The sequence below is a fragment of the Lissotriton vulgaris genome, unplaced genomic scaffold, assembly GCF_964263255.1.
Source record: "Lissotriton vulgaris unplaced genomic scaffold, aLisVul1.2 SCAFFOLD_1193, whole genome shotgun sequence".
Lineage (NCBI taxonomy): Eukaryota > Metazoa > Chordata > Amphibia > Caudata > Salamandridae > Lissotriton > Lissotriton vulgaris.
Window position 1 is genome coordinate 599,133 of NW_028249262.1, and position 23,963 is coordinate 623,095.

Sequence of the window (23,963 nt, forward strand, 5' to 3'; positions counted from 1 at the left end):
ATAAAGCAATCTATAACAGCGAAGGTATTAGGTTCAGGCGCTGGGTGGGTCAAACATTTAATAAGTGTCCAGACTAGTCTTAACAACATGCCAAGAAATTCTCTAAAAGGTTTCAGCCCATACGAACTATTGTTCGGAATTAGAATGCGAGTTCAGGACCTCGATAGTCAAATGTCAGTGGTACAAGAAGAAACAACGCACTTTGATGTAAAGGATCGTTTGGCTGTTTTACAGGAACTGAATGAAACAAGAAAATCATTAAGCAACATAAAGTTAAAGCAACAGCCAAGTACCACTGACGAGGCACCACCCGCAACAGCCCCAGCAAGGCCTGTCTGGATTCCAAAGATTGGGGATCTAGTCAGAGAAAAGATCGCGGTTAAGAAGGAATTTGGGCCTTCTTACAGAAAAGCAGTACCTGTCTTAGCAGTCACCGGAACAAGATCAGTTGTGCTACCGCCCCTTGCTGGTAAAAAGGAGAACAGAGTCGTGTCTATCGATCTGGTAAAACCACAAGCATGTGGCCTATAATCAACAGTAGGCCCAGTGGACTCCCAAGAAACAACAGAATACCCAAACTTGCAACAATCCAAGAGGTTCAAACTGAAAGACTAATCACATTCGATCAGCCTGCAGTGCACAATGAAGGACTATGCAATAATGCCATGGAACTCGTGCCTCTTGAAACACAGATTGAAACAGTTCGTCAAGAAACAACACCAGTCTACAATGATGTGGCATCAGAAAGTGCTACCGAAAGACAGATTGAAAGAACAATCCCATCAATTGACAGAACTGCCTCTGGTTATTTCATCAACTTCGACAACTTCTCTGAAGATCAAAACGACCCCGAAGTGATGCCAGAAACAAAAAAGTATTCTAAAGAAAAAGCAACGGAACTCTTTCATCAACTGAAGGAAATCTACCTAATTTCCCCTTGGCTAGAGTTCTGGTTCGGTCTAGGTGTATTTTTCCTCCTGCTTTGGCTCAGCATGGTACTGTGTTTGGGTAAATTCATTGAAGGAAAATATATTACAATGGACACAGCAAGTCAGAACATCAACCTAGTCCTGAAACCACACAGATCATCCCACGTGAAGAAAAGAGAACTGTCCACAGTAAATGTCACAGCAATTCCGATACCTGGTGGGGTAGTATGGGAGAAAACAGACTATGAGATATATGGTCCGGTCGAAATCCTGAAGTATCCTCATCAACTAAAGGTTTCCTTAAGTGACTTTGTGACACCTAGTACATTCTCTGATGATTGGGACTTTAACAGTATTAATGACATGATGTCTGATTTAGTAATGTCAGCTAGATTCACAGATCATGATTATTTACAAGGTTCATCTAGTTATGAGCAGTTATTCTGTTACACCCACTATGGGGATCATTACTTGCATAAATCTGCACAGCCTAGAAATGTTTTTATGTATAATCAATGGGAACTTTGTTCTACACCACCTAAAAGCAGTTCTAAAGCATTTTTTGAGAAATTCAAATACTTCTCAGGGTTTAACACCAGTGATGCAGAAACGTTTTATTATAAACTGTTAGATAAAACAGGAATGAAAACAATGCTGACAAATTCTAAATTGATATATTCAGAAGCATTTTATGACAAAATGATGACATTTGGTTTTGATTATTGGAAAAATAATATTGAAACGAAAACAATTTGGGGTACAAAAGATTGGCAGGTGCAAGGCATTGAAGCACTATTTAGAACCTGCATGATACCTGAACAAATGTTATTTTTAAATGACACAATACACCAAACATCTTGTCTTGGCCTAGCTAATATCAAAGACCTTAAAACACCGTCTATACCAAAGCCAATACCTGAGAATACAACCACAGATATTGAGTTAGACGTGTCACAAATTTTACATTTCAACAGAACAAATCCTGATTGGAAAAAGTGGTTAATCTGGCCTACAGACACAAATAGCTGTCAAGATAGATTCCTGAATAAAACACAGGGGTTAAAAATGACCAGATTAGACCCTAGATACTCCCAGAGACAACATCCAGGGATTATAACAACATACAGTGTAGGGAAACTCTGCCTTGAATGGCTAACTTCATCCACACTGGCTGAAATTAAGCAACACTTGTCTTTATTAAAAGATGGTGCTGATTTGCGCGATTTCATTCTTGGACCACGCAAACAGCGTCAAAAGCGTTTCATAGCGACCAGTATCTATGCTGCTTACAACGAGGCTTGGAAAGTAAAGCAAATTGAAACTGCTGAAAAAATACGAGAAATTGATCGTATTAATTTGGAGAAATCACTTTCTGTGGTAGACAATGGGTTAATGACTCTGTCTTCCAGAATATATTGGTTGGACAATATTGTATCCTCTGCCTTTGATGTGATAGACAGAGATTTGCTAATGTTACAACATGGCCAGTCTCAATTACGCTCTATTATAGAACTAGGCTGGACGCTGCAAAATCTTCGTTCAGGCTATGTGCCTTGGCGTTTAATCAACACAACGTCATTATTTTCCAGTTTTAACCTTACTGATAAACAGATCAGTTTGGCACAGAAAGGAGCAGACTATACAATCCTGAGCATCGAAAAACTCGAGAGATTACCATTGACAATGTCAGAGAGTCCTGTCATTGAATGGATAATACACGGAATTATCACAATTCCGATAACTTTCCGATTTAATAAGTGCCTTGAGTACATACCTGCTGGCCAATATGAACAATTGGGTAAAGGATATGTAAAATCTGAATGGAAATTACCATACACTCATTCTTGCTATAGTGACAGTGACAAAAATGTATTTCTTAGTGGTGAAAATTGTAAACATTCACTAAGCGGTATACTTTTGTGTCAGGGTATTAATTTACACGGAGCATGTGATGGAAATTCAAACAACCTTTCATGCCACCAGCTAGTCACACCTGCAACTCAGATAGAGCCCTTCTTTATGCAACTCGCGAACGGGAGTTACATTCTTAGAACGGATCACAGATGTTGTGGCCTCGTGCCAGGGAAAAGTTATCTAGTAGAAGTAACATCCATGGTCAAATGCTGTATGCAAGCATTGTTTCCGAGTGGGCCTCCAGACATAGTGACTCCCATCTGGCCTCGTCTGAATCTCTATTCTATACGAATTGATACATTAAGCAAAATGAAATCTGTACTTTTACAGACAGCAGTGCCTATAACGTCATCTAAAGAGACGTATGATCTTCTAGTTGCAAGGACAGCTACTGAAGTTCATGACCTTTTATCAACAAATTGCCCCGTGCATTTCGTAGAAATGTTCAGCCAACTCCTTAACATGTCTAGTGCAACAAGCATCCCAGGCATATTTAAGACAGTCTTTACGGGACTGCTAACACCCTTCCAGGCAATTTTGGGAATCTTTCCTAATTTTGTGCACTCCATTTTTGGCGGCATACCATTATTTTTGGGACTCGTCGCAGGGATTCTATTTTTGACCCTCCTGCTACGTTATGGCAAGCCTCGGCTCAGACATAGCTCCCATGGGAATGGAAGAGACAATCCTAGCAATGCGCTACCGGGACAGGATAACTAACGTCCTTGGATTGGCCAGGCTGAGAGATCTAAACATGACCTGGTTCCTTTCATTCAGACCGATACGGCAAAATTGCATTTTACCTGTGCTACGGTGTATGCTTTGCGGCAATGAATGCATGTTGGACATCTGTCTTTCACTTCCATCAGCAGTACCAATGGACGTCGATACTTTGCTCAGTCCAATAACGGCTCACGCATTGTGTTGTCCCCAGCGGCTACCAATCCTGATGACGGCATTCGTGGAGACTCCTGTACTACAGCCAAGTGGTAACAGTGGAGCGAGTGACAAAAGCAACATCATCCAGGTACAACGTTCTGTGAGCATTGCTGGTCCCGACTATGATGACAGCAATCATTCTCACACCTGCCAAGTTACAGCGCTATCTAATTTGGTTGAACTATCACCTGATTTTGTAGACCAATTCTTTGAGAGCCTGTCTGATACGATGTTCTCACCCGTACAGAAATAATAACTTTTTGAGAAGCTTTCCGACACACAGCGTTCCCATGAACTCTGAATTCGGCCTTCAGTTTTGATCAACAAAAACTGCCAAGAGCTTTGGAAATCTATTTTTCCCCGTTCAAGCAATAATTCTTTGAATTGGACATTTTCTAATATTGACCTTTTTTGGCACGAACAATTCTTTGCTTAACGTAAAAACTATTCTTAGAGAACAGAAGCTTCACACTTCTATTTCTAAACACATCTAGAGACATAACAACATTACACCAGCCTCTAGCACACATGCTATTACAATGCATTTTTATGTGATGATTTATCTCGCCTTTCTTCTGTCAGAGATACTTCATGTGTAATTCCTTTTGCATAATCGTTCATTGATTTCATATGCAATAATTTTTTGAATGATTACTATGCTTTAAAAAACGTACAGTACCTAAATTCATGTATTACAAGTACGCCTATTTCGAATGCATTTATGTATTTTGGGGTGGGCAATGTTACACATGCATCTAATTGCTTTAGTTTTAGTAATTTTGATGGACATTAACCCGTGGAGTGGGTGTTGCGTGTTTATCTAGGTTCCTGATCGATACTGTGACCTTATGCCCCTATTCGGCTATACATCCATTTATTCCCTATAATGGCATAAACGTTCAAGTGCGATTTTCTGAAAAGTCATCTCTGGCCTCACACGAACAGAGCCACATTCCAGCATAGTTCTCTCTGCCACTTCCTTTGCGACCAATTAGTGCAATGACAGAGCAGTAGTCACTATCTGATATTCCTAGATAACACTCCGAGTTCTTCAACAAGATAAAAACTCAGCAAACCTGGAAATCCCCGCTTGCTATGTTTTGATTAGTAATGGAACTCTAATGAGCAACTGATAACTATCACTTCCTAGTGACATCTTTAATTGACGTCTTATGTCCAGCAAACTTGCGTCAAACCCGGCACCTGTCAGGTATAAATATTACCAACGTTGCCTTAAGCAATGTGAGCTGCAAGCTACTGTTGCTGATGCTGGCTGCCTGCAAGACCCCGTGTTGGTAAATCTAGCACTCTGTCGCTGCAGCCTGCTATCCTGTGGTGGTGAAGCTGCTGATACCATTATCGCTGCTAAAGCGCGAACTATGGTGCAGTACGCTTAAGGAGCTGAACAGCTGTCCCTCTGCGAAGACATCCAGCAGATTCCAGCTGCCCGCGGACGCTGTCCCCCCTCCTTCCTCGACGCGCTGAAGAGACCCGCTGCCTTTCTCGTGCAGAGAAATCCAGCCACGGCGTTTCCGGTTTACCCTCGCGGGTGACTGGGATATCGAGAGAGACCCCCGAAGGAGATACCAATCCTCCATCATTCTATTCAGAGGTATGGTGTTGACTAAACCCTTAGACGAGAATTCTTGAAACAAACCTTGGCAAAACCAACTTAACTTAAAGCTACTTACTTACTCCCCTTCCACGTGTTAGGCTTAGGTCAGGCACACTGGGGTAGGCTTAGTTAGAAGCACCAGTTGAGTATGTTAGCCTAATGTATATATGACTGTATATATGTTTTATTACTTTTAAACCATTGTATGGCTAAGAAACCATATCAATGCTTTTACAGTTCTATTTCGCAATACTTATCTTACTGTACGTACTTTTTATAATAACAATTATTGCAATTGTGGCAATACATTTCTCTTGTACGAGAAGAAAGACTGTTCAATAAATGTTAACCCTTTATTGACAAATGCCCGTCTCTCTATTCTCTACATCTCGTGAAAGTAAACTGCACTAGACTGACTGAGTGAAATACGTGTCTATTGTTTCACACGACCCTAGAGATTGACTCTTGATCTGAGGAGCAAAGTTGTCATGTTGCACGGTTGTTGGAAAGCTGAATCCCTTCTTGTCTGTGCCAAGGAAGCTGATCACTTCCTATGCAGAGAAGAAAGTTTCCAGTGACCTCTGAGCTAGTTGGTAACACAACCCAATTAAGTTTAGCATAGTCAGTGGAGGCCTGGAATATCCGCAGTTCCACGTCGATACTACTGTTTATGTTATTCCAATGCGCAGGGCCTAGTGGGAAACTAGGAACTACACTACACTATACCCTTCCCCTATAAACCCGCAACCCGCTACAGAACTAAATTACACAAAAATGTATTAACATAAACAAATTTATTGGTAAAAATTTTACACATACATAAAAAAACGACACTTATACCAAAAAATTACCTCACATACTTTTAACAAACATAGTAAAATACAGAACACTAATATAAATATCGATATTTTTAACAGTGATATTTTTACAAACGATATTACTGTCTTCTATATTTAAAAAAACCTATATGTCTTACCTTACTGTTGATATTCTGTACAACGATATATTTGCTGTCGATATTTTTGACCTACGATATTTAAAACTCGATATTATGGTAGGTCGAAATACAAAACTTGATATTCTGTCTGTTCACCAATTGATTAATATCCGATGTCTGCTGTTCAAGAAGATGACTTCTAAAGTCTCCCATCACTTTATTTGGAGCTGTGCTTGTCATCACCCCCACGGGCCTCTCAGAGGACAAAGGATGTTTGATTATGAATATAAACCCAATCTTACTTATGAGCTTTCTGAGGTTCAGCCTCTGAGAGTCTGTGTAACTGAAGGATATTCGGATTATTCAGGAAGAAGCGTGGAAGGGGTGGCTTCTGTTTCTGATCATGAATCCCATGGAATGGGGATGCGTCAGCTCTGCATTTCAACAGGAGCAGGCAGGTGAAAGCGAAAACATAAGTCTGGGGTGTGATAGCGATGTCTGTGCGACATTCTTCAGTCGGCGAATATTCTGGTGGCTGAACATGCGACCCAGAAAGAGCAGTGGGACTAGAGGGGTGTGTACAGTGCCCCCCTTCTACCTGCGCTATACAAACCCCTGATTTATTGATTGAGTGTGTAAAACTCAATGGGGTTCATTAGGATGGCGGCCGGACTTAGTCCGCCCGCCATTCTATTGGTTTTTGGGACCGCCCGCCATAAGTGCAGGGGTCCCGTGGGGGGTATTAGGATGCGCCCGCCACTGTAGCTGGCGCATCCGGCATTTTTAGCATTGTGGGGGGCGGTGCCCTCAGCACCGCCCGCCACAATGCTAAAAATGCAAGAATGCATTTGCATAAACAAAGCGGCAGGCACCGTGCAGTGCCTGCTGCTTTGTTTATGCAAATGCAGGGGGGGTACCACAGGTACCCCCCGTGTGCACCCCCACCTCTCCTTCACTCTGGGGGCCTGCAGGGGGCCCCCAAAGTGAAGACCGCATGCCTTTCCTATTAGACACTGCCACCATATTAGACCTTTTCTGCCCCGGTCGCAAGGCGACCGAGGCGAAAAAGCGGCGGACGGTCTTTCCGTCCGCCGCGGTCCCCCCGCCATACTAATATGGCGGGGTCATTTAGGAGAGGATGGGGCGGATTGCCCCCGCCAGGCCGGCGGTGGCTACCTCCAGACTGGCGGGGGCAATGCGCCCGCCATACTAATGGGCCCCAATGAATCTAATGTTTAAGGACAGAAGGCGGAGTCTACGTGGCGGTATCTGGACCTGTGACCTACAGGCTGCACACAGATGTAAACACACACAATTCAGTAATGAGTGACAATCCTGCTATTGCGAGTGAACTTTGTTAAATTAATATTTGGTATTTCACTTTTATTTACTAAGAAGTGTGGATGTGCCTACTAGAAATGTTTGCACACAATTGTTTGTTCTGTTTTCTGTTTAAGCTACAATCATGAATTGTGTAAAGTATGTTATGTCTGGCTAGCAGCTCATATCTTCAAAGTTGGTACCCTGGAGCGAGGGGGCAGTGCTACTAGCAGAAGAGATATTGTATTTTAGAGGAAACATTTTCATTAACAACTGAGTTTCTCAGAAGGTGCCTTTTTCTGTTTCAGACGCAGGTTGCGTTCCATGATCCGTCTGCTTGTTTTTCCCAAGAGGAGTGGAGGCTGCTGCAGGAATGGCAGAAGGAACTTTACAGGAATGTGATGAAGGAAATCCACCAAGCCCTAATCTCACTTGGTAAAGCTACGTTCTTTCTTTTAATAAATTTTTTATTTGGTTTTAGGTAAATGAAACAGAGTCAGGTCACTCAGTGTTTCAAATGATAAGAAAACCTAATCTACGCAGTGTTCAAAATGTCCTTCGGAAGGTGAGCTGGGCCTAGAAGCACACTGATATAGCGCCTTCATTCTTTCGTGACCACGAGAACTGTAAATGAAGGCCAGCGAGGCTGTGTGATCCCTGAGCCCTTCAAAAGCCAAAGTGGTCAAACCATGGACACCCAAGTTTTCCCATTATCTGCAGACACCCCCACCCGCTCTTGTGACGCACCCTCTCTACCACCACATACCGGTCCTGTTCTTTTACCAGGATTTCACACCTGGTGGATCAGGGCGACCCTTTTTCTGTGTAATGTCTTTTTAGGCCAACTCCAAACCCAACTTTACTAGGGACATTCAGTTTCTGGCATTTCAACCTAAGATTATCCTTCTATCCGGCATTCCAATACGCGTCCTTCCAAGATCACTCAAGGAATCTAGATGTGTCTGTGGTGTCCTTCACGTCTGGATTCCCGGTGGACGTTTTGATGTTCTACACTGGGCCTTTCTTAAAGAATTATACAGTTGCTCCTTTCCTCAGTCCTAATGATACGTTCTTGTATAGGTCAAGTAGCTATCCTGATATAGTAGAAGCTATCGTGATATACATGGTAGTGGTGACAGACAGGCGTTATGAGAATGCTAATTGTTTTTTGACCCTGTGTGGCTGCGTATGACGTTCCTGGCCCTCACAGTCAGCCCAAAACGGTTGAAGACTTCTCAACCAATGTTGTAAAAAAATTCTTATTAATTTTCAATGAAGAGTATTGAAAACATTGCATCAACAATATTGACTGCACAAACAAGAGGGGCTGGCAGCACCTGATTTTGACCTATACCATTTATGTGTGCGGGAATAGCCTGCCACTACTGCCCCCCCACCTCAGATATGGCGCACCCGCCCCTGAGCAGAATGAACCTCACCCAGCGCCTCCTCAGATCCTTAGTGGACGGGGCTGGGGGAGAGTCACGCGGTGCATGCTACACAGTTGGCATGGGTGGGTATACGTAATGCTATGGAGGAAGAGAACGCTGTTGACCTCATAAAGCCCTTACTCACTACCATTGGCTGCTGAGCACGTTCGGCTCTGGCTCTAGCCACAATGGTCACATTGGAGGTGAAATCCATTGGAGATCTCACCCCTGGCGGTGGTTATCTGCCTGCCATAGGGATAGCAGATAGCGACGAGTTCAAGCTCTAGGTACATCTCTCCATATGTAGAGTCGTCCACTGCTCCACCTCCCCGGAGGCGCCTCCGGATACCAAGCATCGACCTTCCTTCTTACAACCCCGTTTCACAGACGTCTGGTGACTCGTTTATGTATGACAACACAGATGACAGCCCTTTTGCTCCTGCCGGGGAGGATGACTTCCTTCCTTGTGCTTGGCACTGTCCATCCATAGCTGCCTACTGGGTAGGGGGTTCTAGGATGGTTCATAGATGGTAGAAAAACCATTGCCCAATCACCAAAGCTGCCATTACTCAACTGTATGCTTGAGGCCTAGTGTGAGGGCAGTTCATATGTATCTATTGCCTTTTGATGGCGAAAAGGCTGGTAGCATTCCATGGGGGCAGGTGTCTCCACCCTCAGTGCCAGCATGGATCCATGATTGCAGATATTGTCAGGAACAGCTGCTTCAGTGTTATGACTGATCTACCCTACACTGCCTTCTTGGTACTGATGGGCAGGTGTTGATAGCCTTGCAAGAGTGGGACCATCCCTTGGGGGATTAACCTGTTACCAAGTGGGCAATCTGTTGGAGCGGTGATAGCCTCCTCTCATAAAATTACAGTAGGTTGCATGGACGTTATTTTGGGCCCGATATATGGTCTACTGAATTTATATGTGTTAATGTCTTACTTTTTACTTTTGTCTTTATTTTAATTCTACTCTTTTCCGTTGTTTTATTCTGCTTCTCTGACAACTCAATAAATAAAACAAACTGAAAAACCCCACAATATTGACTGCTCAGAACTACAGCGCTTCCACATATCAACCATACCAATAACAGCTCACAGACCAGAATCAACTCCTGCCCAACCCAACTGTTTTGATTGCGCCTAACAAATAATACAGAATCTTCCGCACTGTAGTCCGGCAGCTGGCACAGCAACGACCTTAACACAGCACCGTTAGAAAAGGGTTTTATTTTACACAATGCAAGGACTCTCACTTAGAATAAGGCTTGAGGTTTTATTTTACACAATGTTCTCTAACAGAAAGGCTTTCCCAGAAGTCAAATGCACAAGATTCAAATACACAAAGAGATATGCATATATGTTTATATGCAAGCAATAATAACACACTTGGTAGATTTAATGCATGATTAATACTGATGAATAAACAAGCAGCAGATAATATGAAATAAGACTCAAGCAAATATACCAGACTTCCTGCAAGAGATCAGAGAGATATATACACTGAAAAGATCAAATGAGAACTTTAGAGGTGAACCTTGACTCACACACACATCACAAAGACAACACATCAAATGAACACAACCACTGGCTCACATCCCAAAGGCAATAAATGTAAATGTATAGGCATTTATATAGCGCACTACTTACCCGTAGGGTCCCAAGGCGCTTCGACCGCTGGGAAACCCTTCCTGGCTTCCCTGAGAGATGGTCTCTTAATGGGTATCTCCAGGGTGAGACCAGGCATCCCCGGCGGTCTGGTGGGGCCGTTAGTGAAGATGAGGCAAGCTAATGCCCAGAGTTGCCGAGTGTGATCGCTGATCAGAGTGGGCACCGAGGCGAGAGAATTATCGAGTCCGCTGACCCTGGTCCAGAAACCTGCGGCGCCGGGAATCGAACCCTGGTCCCGGGCCGTCCTCTGCTCTCGGGTCTGCCGCCTCTAACCAGTGAGCCACACTCAATACATCACATGGTGCAAACACCGCATCTCACCCACTCCTGACTGGGGAAGATGAAACAGCCGGGGTTTGAGACCCGCATCTCACCCACTCCTGACTGGGGAAGATGAAACAGCCGGGGTTTGAGACCCTCAGCAACCAGGGTTCCACTCCGAGGTAGACAAGTCCGCCCCCACTCTGATTCCAAACTCCTGGTTTCTAAGTCCACAACTCTCAGCTTTAAACACACTAGAAGGTTCAGGAAAGACCTCCCCCCGGGCCAGAGGAATCTTACCAGAACTGGGCAGGTTCCAAGCAAGCATTCCCACGGCAGGAGGGAGTTCTCACGTCCGGTCTCCAAATCTCACATGTTCCAGTCTTTATCTTGACGAAGCTTACTGAGCCTTTCAGAATACATAAACAATTCCACACAAAAACAGAAAGACCTTGAACGTGAATAACCCAAGCAAGTTGCAAGCGCTGCTGTGCACGCAGAAAAGATGAAGCAAGGCAAAGCCAGGAAAAAAGGATGACATGAGGCCAAGTCAAAGGCAATAGTAAGAACTTCATAATTCTCATCAACGCACAACCCAATGCACAATTGTGCACAACTGCTTATAGATTCACACACTTCATCTCTCAAAGTACAACACCGAGCACATGTGTGCATCACTGCCCACAACACTGCACTTCGAGACCAAAAAGTACATTCCGCAACTCTCCCTTTCATGCTTTCAAATGCACAACCCACACGTTCTATTCTTGGCAAGGCTGTCTACTCCGTGACAGCTCCCAGTGAAAAACAGCAAGATTACAAGAACTAAACTTTTAAGAGAAGCAGGCATATGCATGACTGTCGTACATCCAAGCTAGGATGAAATAACAAAATAATGGTAGTCCAAGGTCATCACTGGGCGTCAAACCACATGAGATCCTCTAGCACTACCCCAACACAGATTTATTATCAATAGGGTATAGGGTACCCACCTCAACCATTGGCTTCATGGAGCCCAATTATTCGGTGGGGTGTATCCATTCAGTCAGTATTTCTGCCCACTCACCTAGGTCCTCTGCTACTTTGCAAGCATTCCGTGGAGCCTTCATACGTTGTTTATCTGCCAATACCCATTGCATCAATTCCGTCAAACAGCGGCCCACCAACGGGGCATTGAGATACACCAGATATATTGCTATTTGCCTCTTCTGCAAAACTGTCGCCATAACCAACATTCTTAGTTTTGATTAATAATTTTTCCGCACTGGGAATATCCCAGTCGGCATTATTTTATAGATTTTAGAACCATGGTAACCTTTCTCAGACAGAGTATTCAACCAATCTATTTGGCTTTGAAGGAGGTCAGAGCCATTCTAATTGGCCACAGACAGCGATCAGTCTGGTTAGTAGATACACCCTGAAGGCACAAGGCGATTTAACCAGTCAGATTGAGGGCTATGGGTCCAGTTAGAATGAGTTCCATATTCAGGCAAATCTGATTGGAAAGTCCAATGAGATTGAGTGGAATTACTTTGACCTTACGAGACAGATATTGTGGTCCAGGAATGCTGCTGGGTATGAAGAACCACAAACATCTTGAAGCATCCCTTGTAGAATCCTGCCCAGAGCAGAATCCCATTGTGGAAAAAGAAATGAGCCCATGCTGCAGTTTGAGGAGTGGAAAGGGCCAGCCTTCCTAGCCGAAGGAGGAGATTAGAATGGTGGAAATGGAAAGGCTGTCGCTGATCACATGTTGAAAAAACAGGTGATCGGGAACTTTTACCAGAAACCTGTGAAGCAGGTATATGTCAGGACTTTATTTAGAGATACAGCTTCTGAAATATGTGCAGCAGGGATGTCAGGACTTTATTTAGAGATACAGCTTCTGAAACATGTGCAGTAGGGATGTCAGGACTTTATTTAGAGATACAGCTTCTGAAACATGTGGAGCAGGGATGTCGGGACTTTATTTGGAGATACAGCTTCTGAAACGTGAAGCAGGGATGTCAGGACTTTATTTGGAGATACAGCTTCTGAAACATGTGGAGCAGGGATGTCGGGACTTTATTTAGAGATACAGCTTCTGAAACGTGAAGCAGGGATGTCAGGACTTTATTTGGAGATACAGCTTCTGAAACGTGAAGCAGGGATGTCAGGACTTTATTGGGAGATACAGCTTCTGAAACATGTGAAGCTGGGATGTCAGGACTTTATTTAGAGATACAGCTTCTGAAACATGTGAAGCTGGGATGTCAGGACTTTATTTAGAGATACAGCTTCTGAAACGTGAAGCAGGGATGTCAGGACTTTATTGGGAGATACAGCTTCTGAAACATGTGAAGCTGGGATGTCAGGACTTTATTTAGAGATACAGCTTCTGAAACATGTGAAGCTGGGATGTCAGGACTTTATTTAGAGATACAGCTTCTGAAACGTGAAGCAGGGATGTCAGGACTTTATTGGGAGATACAGCTTCCGAAACGTGAAGCAGGGATGTCAGGACTTTATTTGGAGATACAGCTTCTGAAACATGTGAAGCTGGGATGTCGGGACTTTATTTAGAGATACAGCTTCTGAAACATGTGAAGCTGGGATGTCGGGACTTTATTTAGAGATACAGCTTCTGAAACATATGAAACAAGGATGTCAGGTCTTTGTTTGAAGATACAGCTTCTGAAACATGTGAAGCTGGGATGTCAGGACTTTATTTGGAGATACAGCTTCTGAAAAGTGAAGCAGGGATGTCAGGGCTTTATTTAGAGATACAGCTTCTGAAACGTGAAGCAGGGATGTCAGGACTTTATTTGGAGATACAGCTTCTGAAACATGTGAAGCAGGGATGTCAGGACTTTATTTGGAGATACAGCTTCTGAAACGTGAAGCAGGGATGTCAGGACTTTATTCGGAGATACAGCTTCTGAAACATGTGAAGCTGGGATGTCAGGACTTTATTTGAAGATACAGCTTCTGAAACATGTGAAGCTGGGATGTCAGGACTTTATTTGGAGATACAGCTTCTGAAACGTGAAGCAGGGATGTCAGGACTTTATTTGGAGATACAGCTTCTGAAACATGTGAAGTATTACTCCTCACACTGGGATTGGTGAACGGAAAATAATTTATTAATACTGTGGTCTTATTGTTTACATATTTTAAATTGGGAAGCGACGCATGACAGCCTTTCCCTTTTTGTGGCCTTGATCACTTCTCATCACCTTGCTCTTTCATTGCCCCTTAGTATGATCGCAGGGGTGCTGACTTCATGTGCATTTCACTATCTCGCTTTATCTGGATAAGGCTTGCTGCATTTCCTTAGTTTACAAATGTCGTATTTTAGAAGGTGCGTTCACTAGTTCTATATCTGTATTCATTCTATTCTTCGTTGTTTCACTCTACCGTGATATTGACAATATTTTAAAAAGTACATTTTTTTTATTAAACTAGAATATTTAATAGCAGTAACTTTAATTTAATAATAATGCAATAATAATTGTTATTAACATAATAATAACTTGGCACTATTTTCATATATTTTGTTGCATAAATCTATGTTTATTTATATTTTAACTGTTTAAAATAATTGAATTTAACTTAACTTTATTTCCTATGGGGTTTTATCCTAAGTCCCTACCTCCACTATATTCTGTGGGAGGGTGTTGCAGTACCAGTGGTTGGCCATGTGTGGTGCTGGACCTACTACAAGAATGTAATTTTTTTCAAAAGTGTATATTACTACATACGTGCAGTTTGTGAATACCGAAACGTGTAAACTTATTGAACCTTTGTGGATCAGGCTCCCATGTTTCTGCTACTTCACCAAATTAACTGTGGTGAGTTTTCAATTTGCCACCCAACATGTGACGCAAGGATTGGGGAGAGAAGATAAAACTCTGTTTTCTTTTTCTTTATAGGTCCTCTTATTGCCACCACAGTGTACACATTAAAGGCTAATGAAAATGAAGAGATGTGCTTCACACTCAACCAGGACATGGAGAAAAGGCGAGGAACATCTGTTTCCCCAAGCAGGAATTGTACCAGAGGTTAGACCTACTATATTCCCTTTTTTTTTTAAAAATATTTTTATTATTATTGCAAGAGGATAATAAAGCAAGTACATTATGGTTCAAAACATAACATTAAAACAAAAAGATTTTACCACAAATTAATATTACAGAGGAATTCATTAAGACAAAAGTAACTTCAGAAATAAGTAATAAACATATAAGATAACTGTAAATTAAAATGGTCTCATCCGTCTTTTAAAGTAATATTTAGCAAATCAGATAAACTTTCCCCAAATTGTCTCCCTTTTTCTCAGTGAGCCAGGCCCCCTTAGCCTTGCTAGTGCTAGTTCCATTGTATACATTTCGTTGACTAAAGCCCACCACTCAATAACATGTGGAGGTTCTGAAGAGATCCACGACCTAGCTATTATTAATCTTGCACAGGCAAATAAAATAGAGTTCAAATCTTTATGTATACTATTTACATCCTGTAGATCAAGTAAGATCAAATGAGCTGAAAGAGTCAGGAATATAATTTGTTTCTTATTTAAAACGCCTTCTATGGGGGGCGTGGCCAATATGGCGATCTAATCGGACATCTTTCTGTCGGCTCCCCGGCCCAGTCCTTGTATTCTCCTCTTTTGTAGTATTATACCCCCCTGAACTAGCCGATTCCCGCATTGCCGACCCTGGTGTACCGGCGAGGCGCGCTGGTTCAACTCGCAGCGGAGAGGGTGATCGCTGGAAACAGTTACAGAGCCTCCGTGATGCGCCTGGCGGGTAACGGCTGTCATGGCGGCGGAGGTCTGAGGCTATCCGGAGTGTAGGAGCGCTGTCCTGCCCCCGACCGGAGTGCGGAGAAGAGGCGCGGGAAGCTCCGAGGCGGAGATCGAGACTCGACGTCGGAGGCTGGGCCCTGGGGCGTGAGAGCCAGCCGGACCCAGTGACTGGCGGCGGCCCGACCTTACGGGTGTCATTGGCCTCGGAGTGCGACGCTGATCCCGGGACTGGCCCGGCCGCGCGAGCCGCCCTGCTGCCCGCAGCCCCCTTTGGGTGCAGGCTACCGCGGAGTACAGGCATGAGCGACCAGTCCGCAGTGGCATAGGAACCAGACGCCCAGATGAGACCATAGTGGAAGCATCCAGCAGAAGAAGGAGGTGAGGAGCGGGACGCCGCAAAAATTTAGCTCCCGGCTTTGGGCCTACCCCTACGCCCGTTGGGGTCGCAATTCCCGCACGGGCCCAGTGATCGGACCCCAGGGGACAGCAGGGGTCACAGCTGTGAGTGGAGGGGCCTGTGCTGGCTGCCCAGGGGATACTTGAAATCCAGACCCCGACCGGGGGCCTGGAGCAACGTCAATGGAGGTGGGTCCTAAACCACCACAGCCATCAACGAGACTTCCCTTGTGAGCCCTTAGACACCTGCGCGCCCTGCCCCCAAAGACCCGGTTGTTGTGGAGCAGGAGAACTTGCTGAGACCCTTGCCTTTCCCTTGTACGCATCGACCCAGTCCCGTGGAGAGTGCTCTGAATCACGCTGGCGAACAGAGGGGACCTGAGCAATACCATTGATCGGCGCGCTGCGTTAGCCCTGCACCCGGAGGCGAGGACCTAGAGGAGGTGCCTGCCGATTTCTAGGAAGAGCCAGCCACCCTGTTGTGGACTGACTAAGACGCTGTGGGAGAGGGATCCGCATCGTGGGGGAGGCCCGGCGGTCCCTTTGGTGACGCGGGGTCCCGTGGCCTTTGGGGTCCCTAACTCGACGGCAGCATGGCTAATCCGGGACGTAAGGGCAATCGCTCGATAACAGACATGCTCAACAAGAACGTTACAAAAGGGGGGAAAACCCAGACACCCCCATCACCCTCGGCAGACGCCACTGGGCAGCAGAAGGAGGAGGGAGAGGCGCCCATTACAAAGACCTTTCTGGAATCCCTTTTTAACACCCTAAGGGAAGATTTTCAAGCACTGAAACAAGATCTAGCCGGGGAACAGAAGGATCTTCGAAGAGACGGCCTGGGGGAGCGAGTGGCTGCAGTGGAAGAGGCTGACCATCCCCGCAGTGAAGAGTTGGCTCACCTGCAGCAGGAAGTTATCCGCCTTCAGGAGCAACAGGTGGACCTGCAGGCTCATGCTGAGGACCTCGAGAACCGTTCCCGGAGGAACAACATACGGGTCTGGGGTGTGCCATCAAAAGCGAAGGGGAGGGGGAGGAGCCTAGCCAGCAACCGTGATGGCCGCCTGAGCCCTCGGCTCCGCCGATCCGTCTGCTTCCCTCCTGGGCCGCCTCTTCTCCTGTGTGCTATCCTGTGACTGATATGCGGCATCGGGACCGGGAGGCGAAGCTGATTCCAGGGATGTGCTTCTTGATGATTTCCCTGCACTGGGAGTGACGGGACGCCCTGATCGCCTGCCGGTGCTTGAAGGAGGGGATCGGTCCTTTGTTCTCGATCGTGCCCAGCCGGACAACAACAACAGCGGCCATTGGGGGCAGGGCGAGGCGGCTGGCGAGACGAGGCAGGAATCCGTGACCTTCGGCTACAGTGCAACAATCTCTTTCGGGACTTGCACGCTTTCACGGCTTTATTGTCGTGACTGCTACAATTGTATCCCTCTCCTTTGATTGTCCCGCGGCTTTCCTTGTCCTCAAGCGGAGTCGGAGGGGGCCATTTTGGGCGGAGTGGCTAGCGCTTGAGCTTGCTGAGCTGATCTGTTCTGTGGGCGCCTGCTACGACCGACTCGGAGCTACCACTGCACGTGACGCTACAATGGAGGGGGCTGCCCTGGTTCCCGTGCCCTGGCTGTGTATGTCGGGGAGCCGAGTTGATAACCGGCTGTTGGGAGATGATGCCGGTGCGCGGAATCGAGGGCTGCCACAAGCTGGCGAGCCCTGTGTGCTGGGGACTGCAGACCCATCCGCTCCCGAGGCGCCCCTGAATATCGGCGATGTAATGAGGGCTTTGACCGGTTTGCGGGATGCCTTGGTTTGCACTTCCCGGGACCTGGAGGGCCGATTGGACGACCTTCTGCCTCCGCTTTCCCCGACTGGCCGAACTGGCATTTGCGTGCGAGGTGCTTCGCCACACCCTGGGCTCAAATGTTGCTGCCTGCCTCTTCTGAGATGCGGTGAGGCGCTGAGGGAGATGGAGCCGATCGTCACCGTGACACCGCCGGTCACGGTAATGGAGAACAATGCGGGTCCTTCACCTGTCCTGTTGCTTGGGGACCGCTCTTGGACGCCATGTTTGCTACCTGCACCGGAATTTCTTGGCATTGCTGGTACTCTTCTTCTGGGTATGCTGCTTCTACTTGGATTGACTGCCTTCGGAGGACTGCTGCTTTGTGCTGGCCTGTACTGTACCTTAATGGATCGCACTGCCCTGAGTCGGATGTATGTTGGTGGACGGTGTTTTGACTCACCGAGGTCGCCCTGGCGGCTTCTCCTGTTCCGTGTGGCTCCTTCGCTTCTGTACCTCACTGGCACGTTGGATCGTAAGGGACAAGGTTGATTCTGCTTTTCCCCTTCCTAATTGCTGTTGCTTGCATTACCAAGACTGCTATGGATAGATGGGGCGACTGGACGTTGGCTGGGAATTGATTAGGGGTCGGGGGTGAGGTGGCCGATATTCGTCTTGGGACTGTTTCGGGTGTACATGGTTGGCCCTCCTCCGGTAATACGTGTTTTCCTTTTCTTTTCTTTTCTTTCTTCTTTATTTCGGGTTCTCTTTTGGGGCGACAGACACACTGCTAGGGGGGGGTAGGCCGTAGCCTCTGCATGCGTGTAGGGTGGGGGGTAGGTGGGGGGGGATATTATTTTGTCCGTTTTGGTTTCTATGGGCCTTATTTTTCTTCTTTCTGTATTCTTTTACTTTCCCTTTTTTCCTTGGGTCAATGGCGTTAGTTATAAGGGGGTGGGTAGCACTTGGCGCACTACGAACTCTGCGATTGTCAATCCTTCTGTACTGTTTTGGTGGCGCCATTTTGATGTTGTCTCCATGCTTGCTGTATCTCTGTGCTACGAGTTGCTCACTTTAGGTCTGGTTGGTATGTTTGGTCCTTGATCCTTTCTAGTCACTACAGTTATTATTCTTCATAAAATACTTTTAAAATAAACCTTCACGTCTCCTGCTCCCCGGTAGTATGTACCTCTCCAGTGTAACTCAAGTCGATTGTAACTCGTTTGTACAACTACTGAGGTGCCGTATTGATTGCTGCTGTGCTCCAAACGTTGTCGAGGCCGGCCGGATGGTTGTAGGCCCGTATTTGTTTTATGACTTTGCGCAATAAAGGTTTTCAAAAAAAAAAAAAAAAAAGCGGAGGGGAACAGCATCGCCTGCTATCTGCAGGACCTCTTCAGAGACATACTGGGTGAACCCCCTGAGTGCACCATCCGCATTGACCGTGCGCACAGAGTGGGCCTGAGAAGACGTACATCGGCCCCACCGGACATCCTGGCATACCTCCCAGACTTCCCCCTAAAGGAGCGGATCCTACAAATAGCCCGCCAGAAGCAATCTTTGCAGTTCCGGGGCGATTCCATCGCCATGCATCAAGACTTATCAGCCATCACGCTACAGAAGAGGCGCACCTTCAGAGTGGTCACGACATTCCTACGCGACAAGGGGGTGCCATACTCTTGCGGATACCCATTTTGTATCATCTTTAAGTGGCAGGGGACTTTGCATCAACTTCGCTCTCTTAGTGACACGTGCGCTCTATTACAGATCGACCTGCCGGAATACGGAGGGTCCGGGGAGGCCTCCCCACGCAGATCGCAGGATGGGCCCACGCAGCGCTCCCGCGACGGTTGGCAGCGAGTCCGGTGGCTCCGCCAGCCGAGGGCGCACCTCAAGCCTGACCCAGAAATGATAGCCCAACAACAAGCAGCAGCCGTACAGGAAGTGGTCAAAGACACTGCAGCTTCTCCCTAAGAGGCCACACTTTGGGGGAGGCCCCACATGCCTTGCTTTGCTGGGGGGAGGGGGCCGGGGAGCCGGAATGGTTGCCGCTGCCATGTTTCCCCACACAATGACATTCTACGGACCTGAACTTAGTTCCGACAGGCCCGAGACTCTGGTTTGCCTTTGGGGTTCTCAAGATGGGGTGAGGGTGGGGGGCCGGGGTTGGAGGGGGTGGAGGGGGTTGGGATGGGAGGGTTGATTGAGTTGGGGAGGGGGTTGGGGGAGAGGGAAGGTTGGAGGGGGTTTCAGGGTGGGTCGTCCAGTGCTATCTACAGGTTTTAGGTCTTTGGGATACTAATCCACACCACCTACCACCAGGATATCCATACAGTTTACCACTACAATGGGGAAACAGAGTTTTGGTCTCCACTGTTACACATGCCTCCTACAACTTTTAAGATTCTGACCCTTAATGTTAGGGGTCTAAATAACCCAGTCAAACGGCACGCGATCCTGTCCCACTTAGAAAACACTCAGGCAGACATCTGCTTGTTGCAAGAAACACATCTGTTACCGCACGACTGCCACAGACTCTGCTCCCACAAGTTCCCAACCAAATTCTTTTCCTCAGGACACAATAAGACTGCAGGGGTGGCGATTCTACTTGCACAACATTTTAAGGGGGAGGTTCTCCACAAGTGCGCGGAACAAAGGGGGAGGCTACTAGCTTACCGGGTTAGGATAGGAGGCCTCACGTTTACGGTTGGGTCCCTATACAGCCCTAATGAGAATCAGGAACGCTTCTTCCACTCTGCCCTGACTGACATAGCGGATACACCAGATAGACATATTGTAATCGGGGGGACTTTAATATGGTTTTTGACACAGCATTATATAGGTCTGCTCAGCGTACACCCCAAGCGGGGACATTCACACCTGGGTGTGAGGATCGAATGGCGGAACTAGACCTTCATGACCTCTGGCGCCGTACACACCCCGAGATAGGAAGTATTCGTACTACTCCAATGCACATAAAACGTACGCTAGGCTGGACCATCTCCTGGTCACAGGTCCGGTGTGCGCCTTAGCTACCACGATGGAGATTGGAGTAATCTCCCTGTCGGACCATGCGCCAGTGTCCGCCACGATCCAACTACTGCCATAACATGTCCCCCCAGAGTCTGTCGTCTTCGAGACACTTTGTTGCATAAGAAAGCAGTAGTGACGCGAATTCTAGACACTATCCGTGACTACATATCGCACAATGCCAATGATGACACCTCCTTGGCGACTCAATGGGCAGCCCTGAAGGCAGTCCTCCGAGGGGAATTCATAGCCCTCTCCTCTGCGGAGAATAACGAAAGGCAATGCAAAAGAGACGAACTCACCCAACGAGTTCTTGAACTCGAGCAGATGCATCAACGTACGGGTGCCCCCAGAATCTGGAAGCAACTTAAAGTGGCGAGGAAACTCCTGACTGCCCTAGACATGGACCGGGCCGAATATGCAGCACTGAGGCTGCGGCATGCCTACTATACCGGTGGGGACCGATGCGGCGGTCTACTGGCGAATGGACTCCGAGCTGCGCAACAGCGGCACCTGGTGAAGGAGCTCACTAGGCCCGATGGAGCCCCGATCACTGAGGACACCCGAATAGCGGAAGCCTTCCGCAACCTCTATACAGCCCTTTATACAGGTGACACAGTGGACAACCAACTGGCAGACGACTACTTAGACTCGGTCACTCTCCCCTCTTTAGACCCCTCCCAAGCGGAACACCTAGAAAGGGACATCGGCATTGAGGAAGTAATTTCCGCCATTGCTAAACTCAAGCATGGGAAGGCCCCAGGCCCGGATGGCTATACGGCCCTCTTTTATAAAACGTTCTGTGTGACGCTGGCACCGATTCTCACTCGCCTCTTCAACTCCTTCTCGGAACCGGGTGCAATCCCACCTGACCTTTTGCGAGCTTCTCTTACGGTCATCCCCAAGCCGGGGAAGGATAGGACCAAGTGCAGTTCTTATAGGCCAATTTCGCTCCTGAATGTGGATCTTAAGTTATATACCGGGATCCTAGCAGCCCGATTGGCCCCCCATCTGCTGGGCCTGATTAACCCGGACCAAGCGGGGTTTATCCCCGGGCGACAGACGGTGGACAACACCAAAAGGATTGTCTATCTCATTGAAAAAGCTTCCCGACTCCCCGGAGAGAGGCTGCTGCTAGCAGTCGATGCCGAGAAGGCGTTTGACTGAGTACACTGGCCGTCCTGGCGAAAGGCGTTCTAGGGGAAAAATTCTGTTCGCTCATTTTTAACTGTTACAAATTTCCTACGGCAGTGGTACGAGTGAACGGTTGCAATTCCCAGAGCTTCCCCATTGAAAGGGGCACTAGACAGGGGTGCCCGTTGTCGCCCCTCCTTTTTGCCCTGTATATGGAGCCCATTGCCCAGCGGATCCGCCAGACACCAGCGGCAACAGGGGTGAAATTTGGCGGCTTCGCCCACACCATCAGTCTCTATGCGGACGATGTCATACTGTCCCTAGAGAACCCACGAATGGCACTACCGGCATGCATAACGGAGATAGACGCATTCACAAGGGTTGCAGGATTCAAAATGAACTTAGATAAGTCTGTGGCTCTGGCCCTATCCCTCGCTCCTGCTACCACAACGTTCCTACATGACCTCTTCCCCTTGCAGTGGTCGTCCGACCTCGCACCATACCTGGGGATCCCGCTAGCGCCCACCTTGCCGGCCGTGGTGACGGCCAACTATACCGCACTCAACAGGAAAATACAGGAGGAGCTGAGACGTTGGCGGCGTGGCACCCTTTCTTGGTTGGGCAGAATTGCTGCAGTCAAGATGACCGTCCTCCCCCAAATTCTCTACCTATTTCGAGCACTGCCACTATCACCGCCAGCGGGCTGGATTCAGCAAACGCAGGCAGACCTCTCTCGCTTTATCTGGCAGGGCCGGAAACCCAGATTGAAGAGGACACTGTCTACGTTGGCTCCAGAGGCCGGTGGGTTGGGGATACCAGACCTGCGCAAATATTTTCTGGTGGCACAACTACGCTATCTAGTTGAGTGGAGCAAATGGGAGTCGGACAAGCACTGGCTCTTTCAGGATCAGGCGGTGGCTGGGCGCCCACTCCAGGAAATACCCTTTCTACGCAAGGCCCACAGGCCAGCCAACTTGTATGCTTCTTTTTTTACAAGGGTACCCTTGAAGGCTTGGGACGCCACCAGCACTGCACACGAGCTCACCACTTTTCCTTCTCCACTTACTCCCCTGGTCGGTAACCCGGATTTCACCCTGGGGCTAGAACAGGGGGCTTTTACACACTGGCGACCGGCGGGGTGTCGTGTTCTTTACCATATATACGGTCCGGATGGCGTCATTCCCTTCTCACTCTTCAAACAAGAATATTCAATGCCAGAGACGGAACGGCTGCGCTACATGCAGGTCCGCCATTGGGCATTACACCCACAAGTGCGAGAAACAGCGGACAGGAAACTCCTTCCCTATGAACAGTGGCTTATGTCCCGCACTTCGGACACCAAGTTGATATCCGATCTTTACAAATTCTTACAACCTCCACCCACACACCTTCATAATCCAGGCAGGGAACGCTGGGAACGGGAACTGGGTAGGACACTAAGCTGTAAGGAGTGGGATCAAATCTCATATAGAGCCCGACACTCAGCATACCACACGGGACTCACGGAGACACTTACCAAGGTATCTACCTACTGGTACTATACCCCAGAACGGATACAGGAGATGGACCGCAGCAGACCCAACACTTGTTGGCGGGAATGCGGGCACATATGTACACTAGCACACATTTTATGGGACTGCCCACTTTTACACTCCTACTGGAAACACGTGCTGGATGACATTGACACTCACTTTCAGACTGAACTACCTCGCTATCCTGCCTATGTTCTACTGGGCCTACCCAACCGTCTAATGTACCCCGTGCGCTCACATAGGGGACGGCAGATCGCTATAACCCTGGGCTCAGCAGTGCAGAACAT

General features: G+C 47.2%; 1 protein-coding gene across 2 annotated transcripts in view; it reads left to right on the forward strand.

Annotated features, from left to right (window-relative positions):
- Nucleotides 1-23,963, forward strand: part of LOC147663639 (uncharacterized) — an 86,920-nt gene that overhangs the window by 34,617 nt on the left and 28,340 nt on the right. Inside the window, exons 2-3 of one of the 2 annotated variants that reach the window (XM_086950314.1) lie at nucleotides 7,963-8,089; nucleotides 14,933-15,061. In XM_086950314.1, the coding sequence (XP_086806440.1) occupies nucleotides 7,963-8,089; nucleotides 14,933-15,061 (256 nt within the window). The remainder of the gene's footprint in view (nucleotides 1-7,962; nucleotides 8,090-14,932; nucleotides 15,062-23,963) is intronic. The other variant, XM_086950315.1, reaches the window with a different exon arrangement.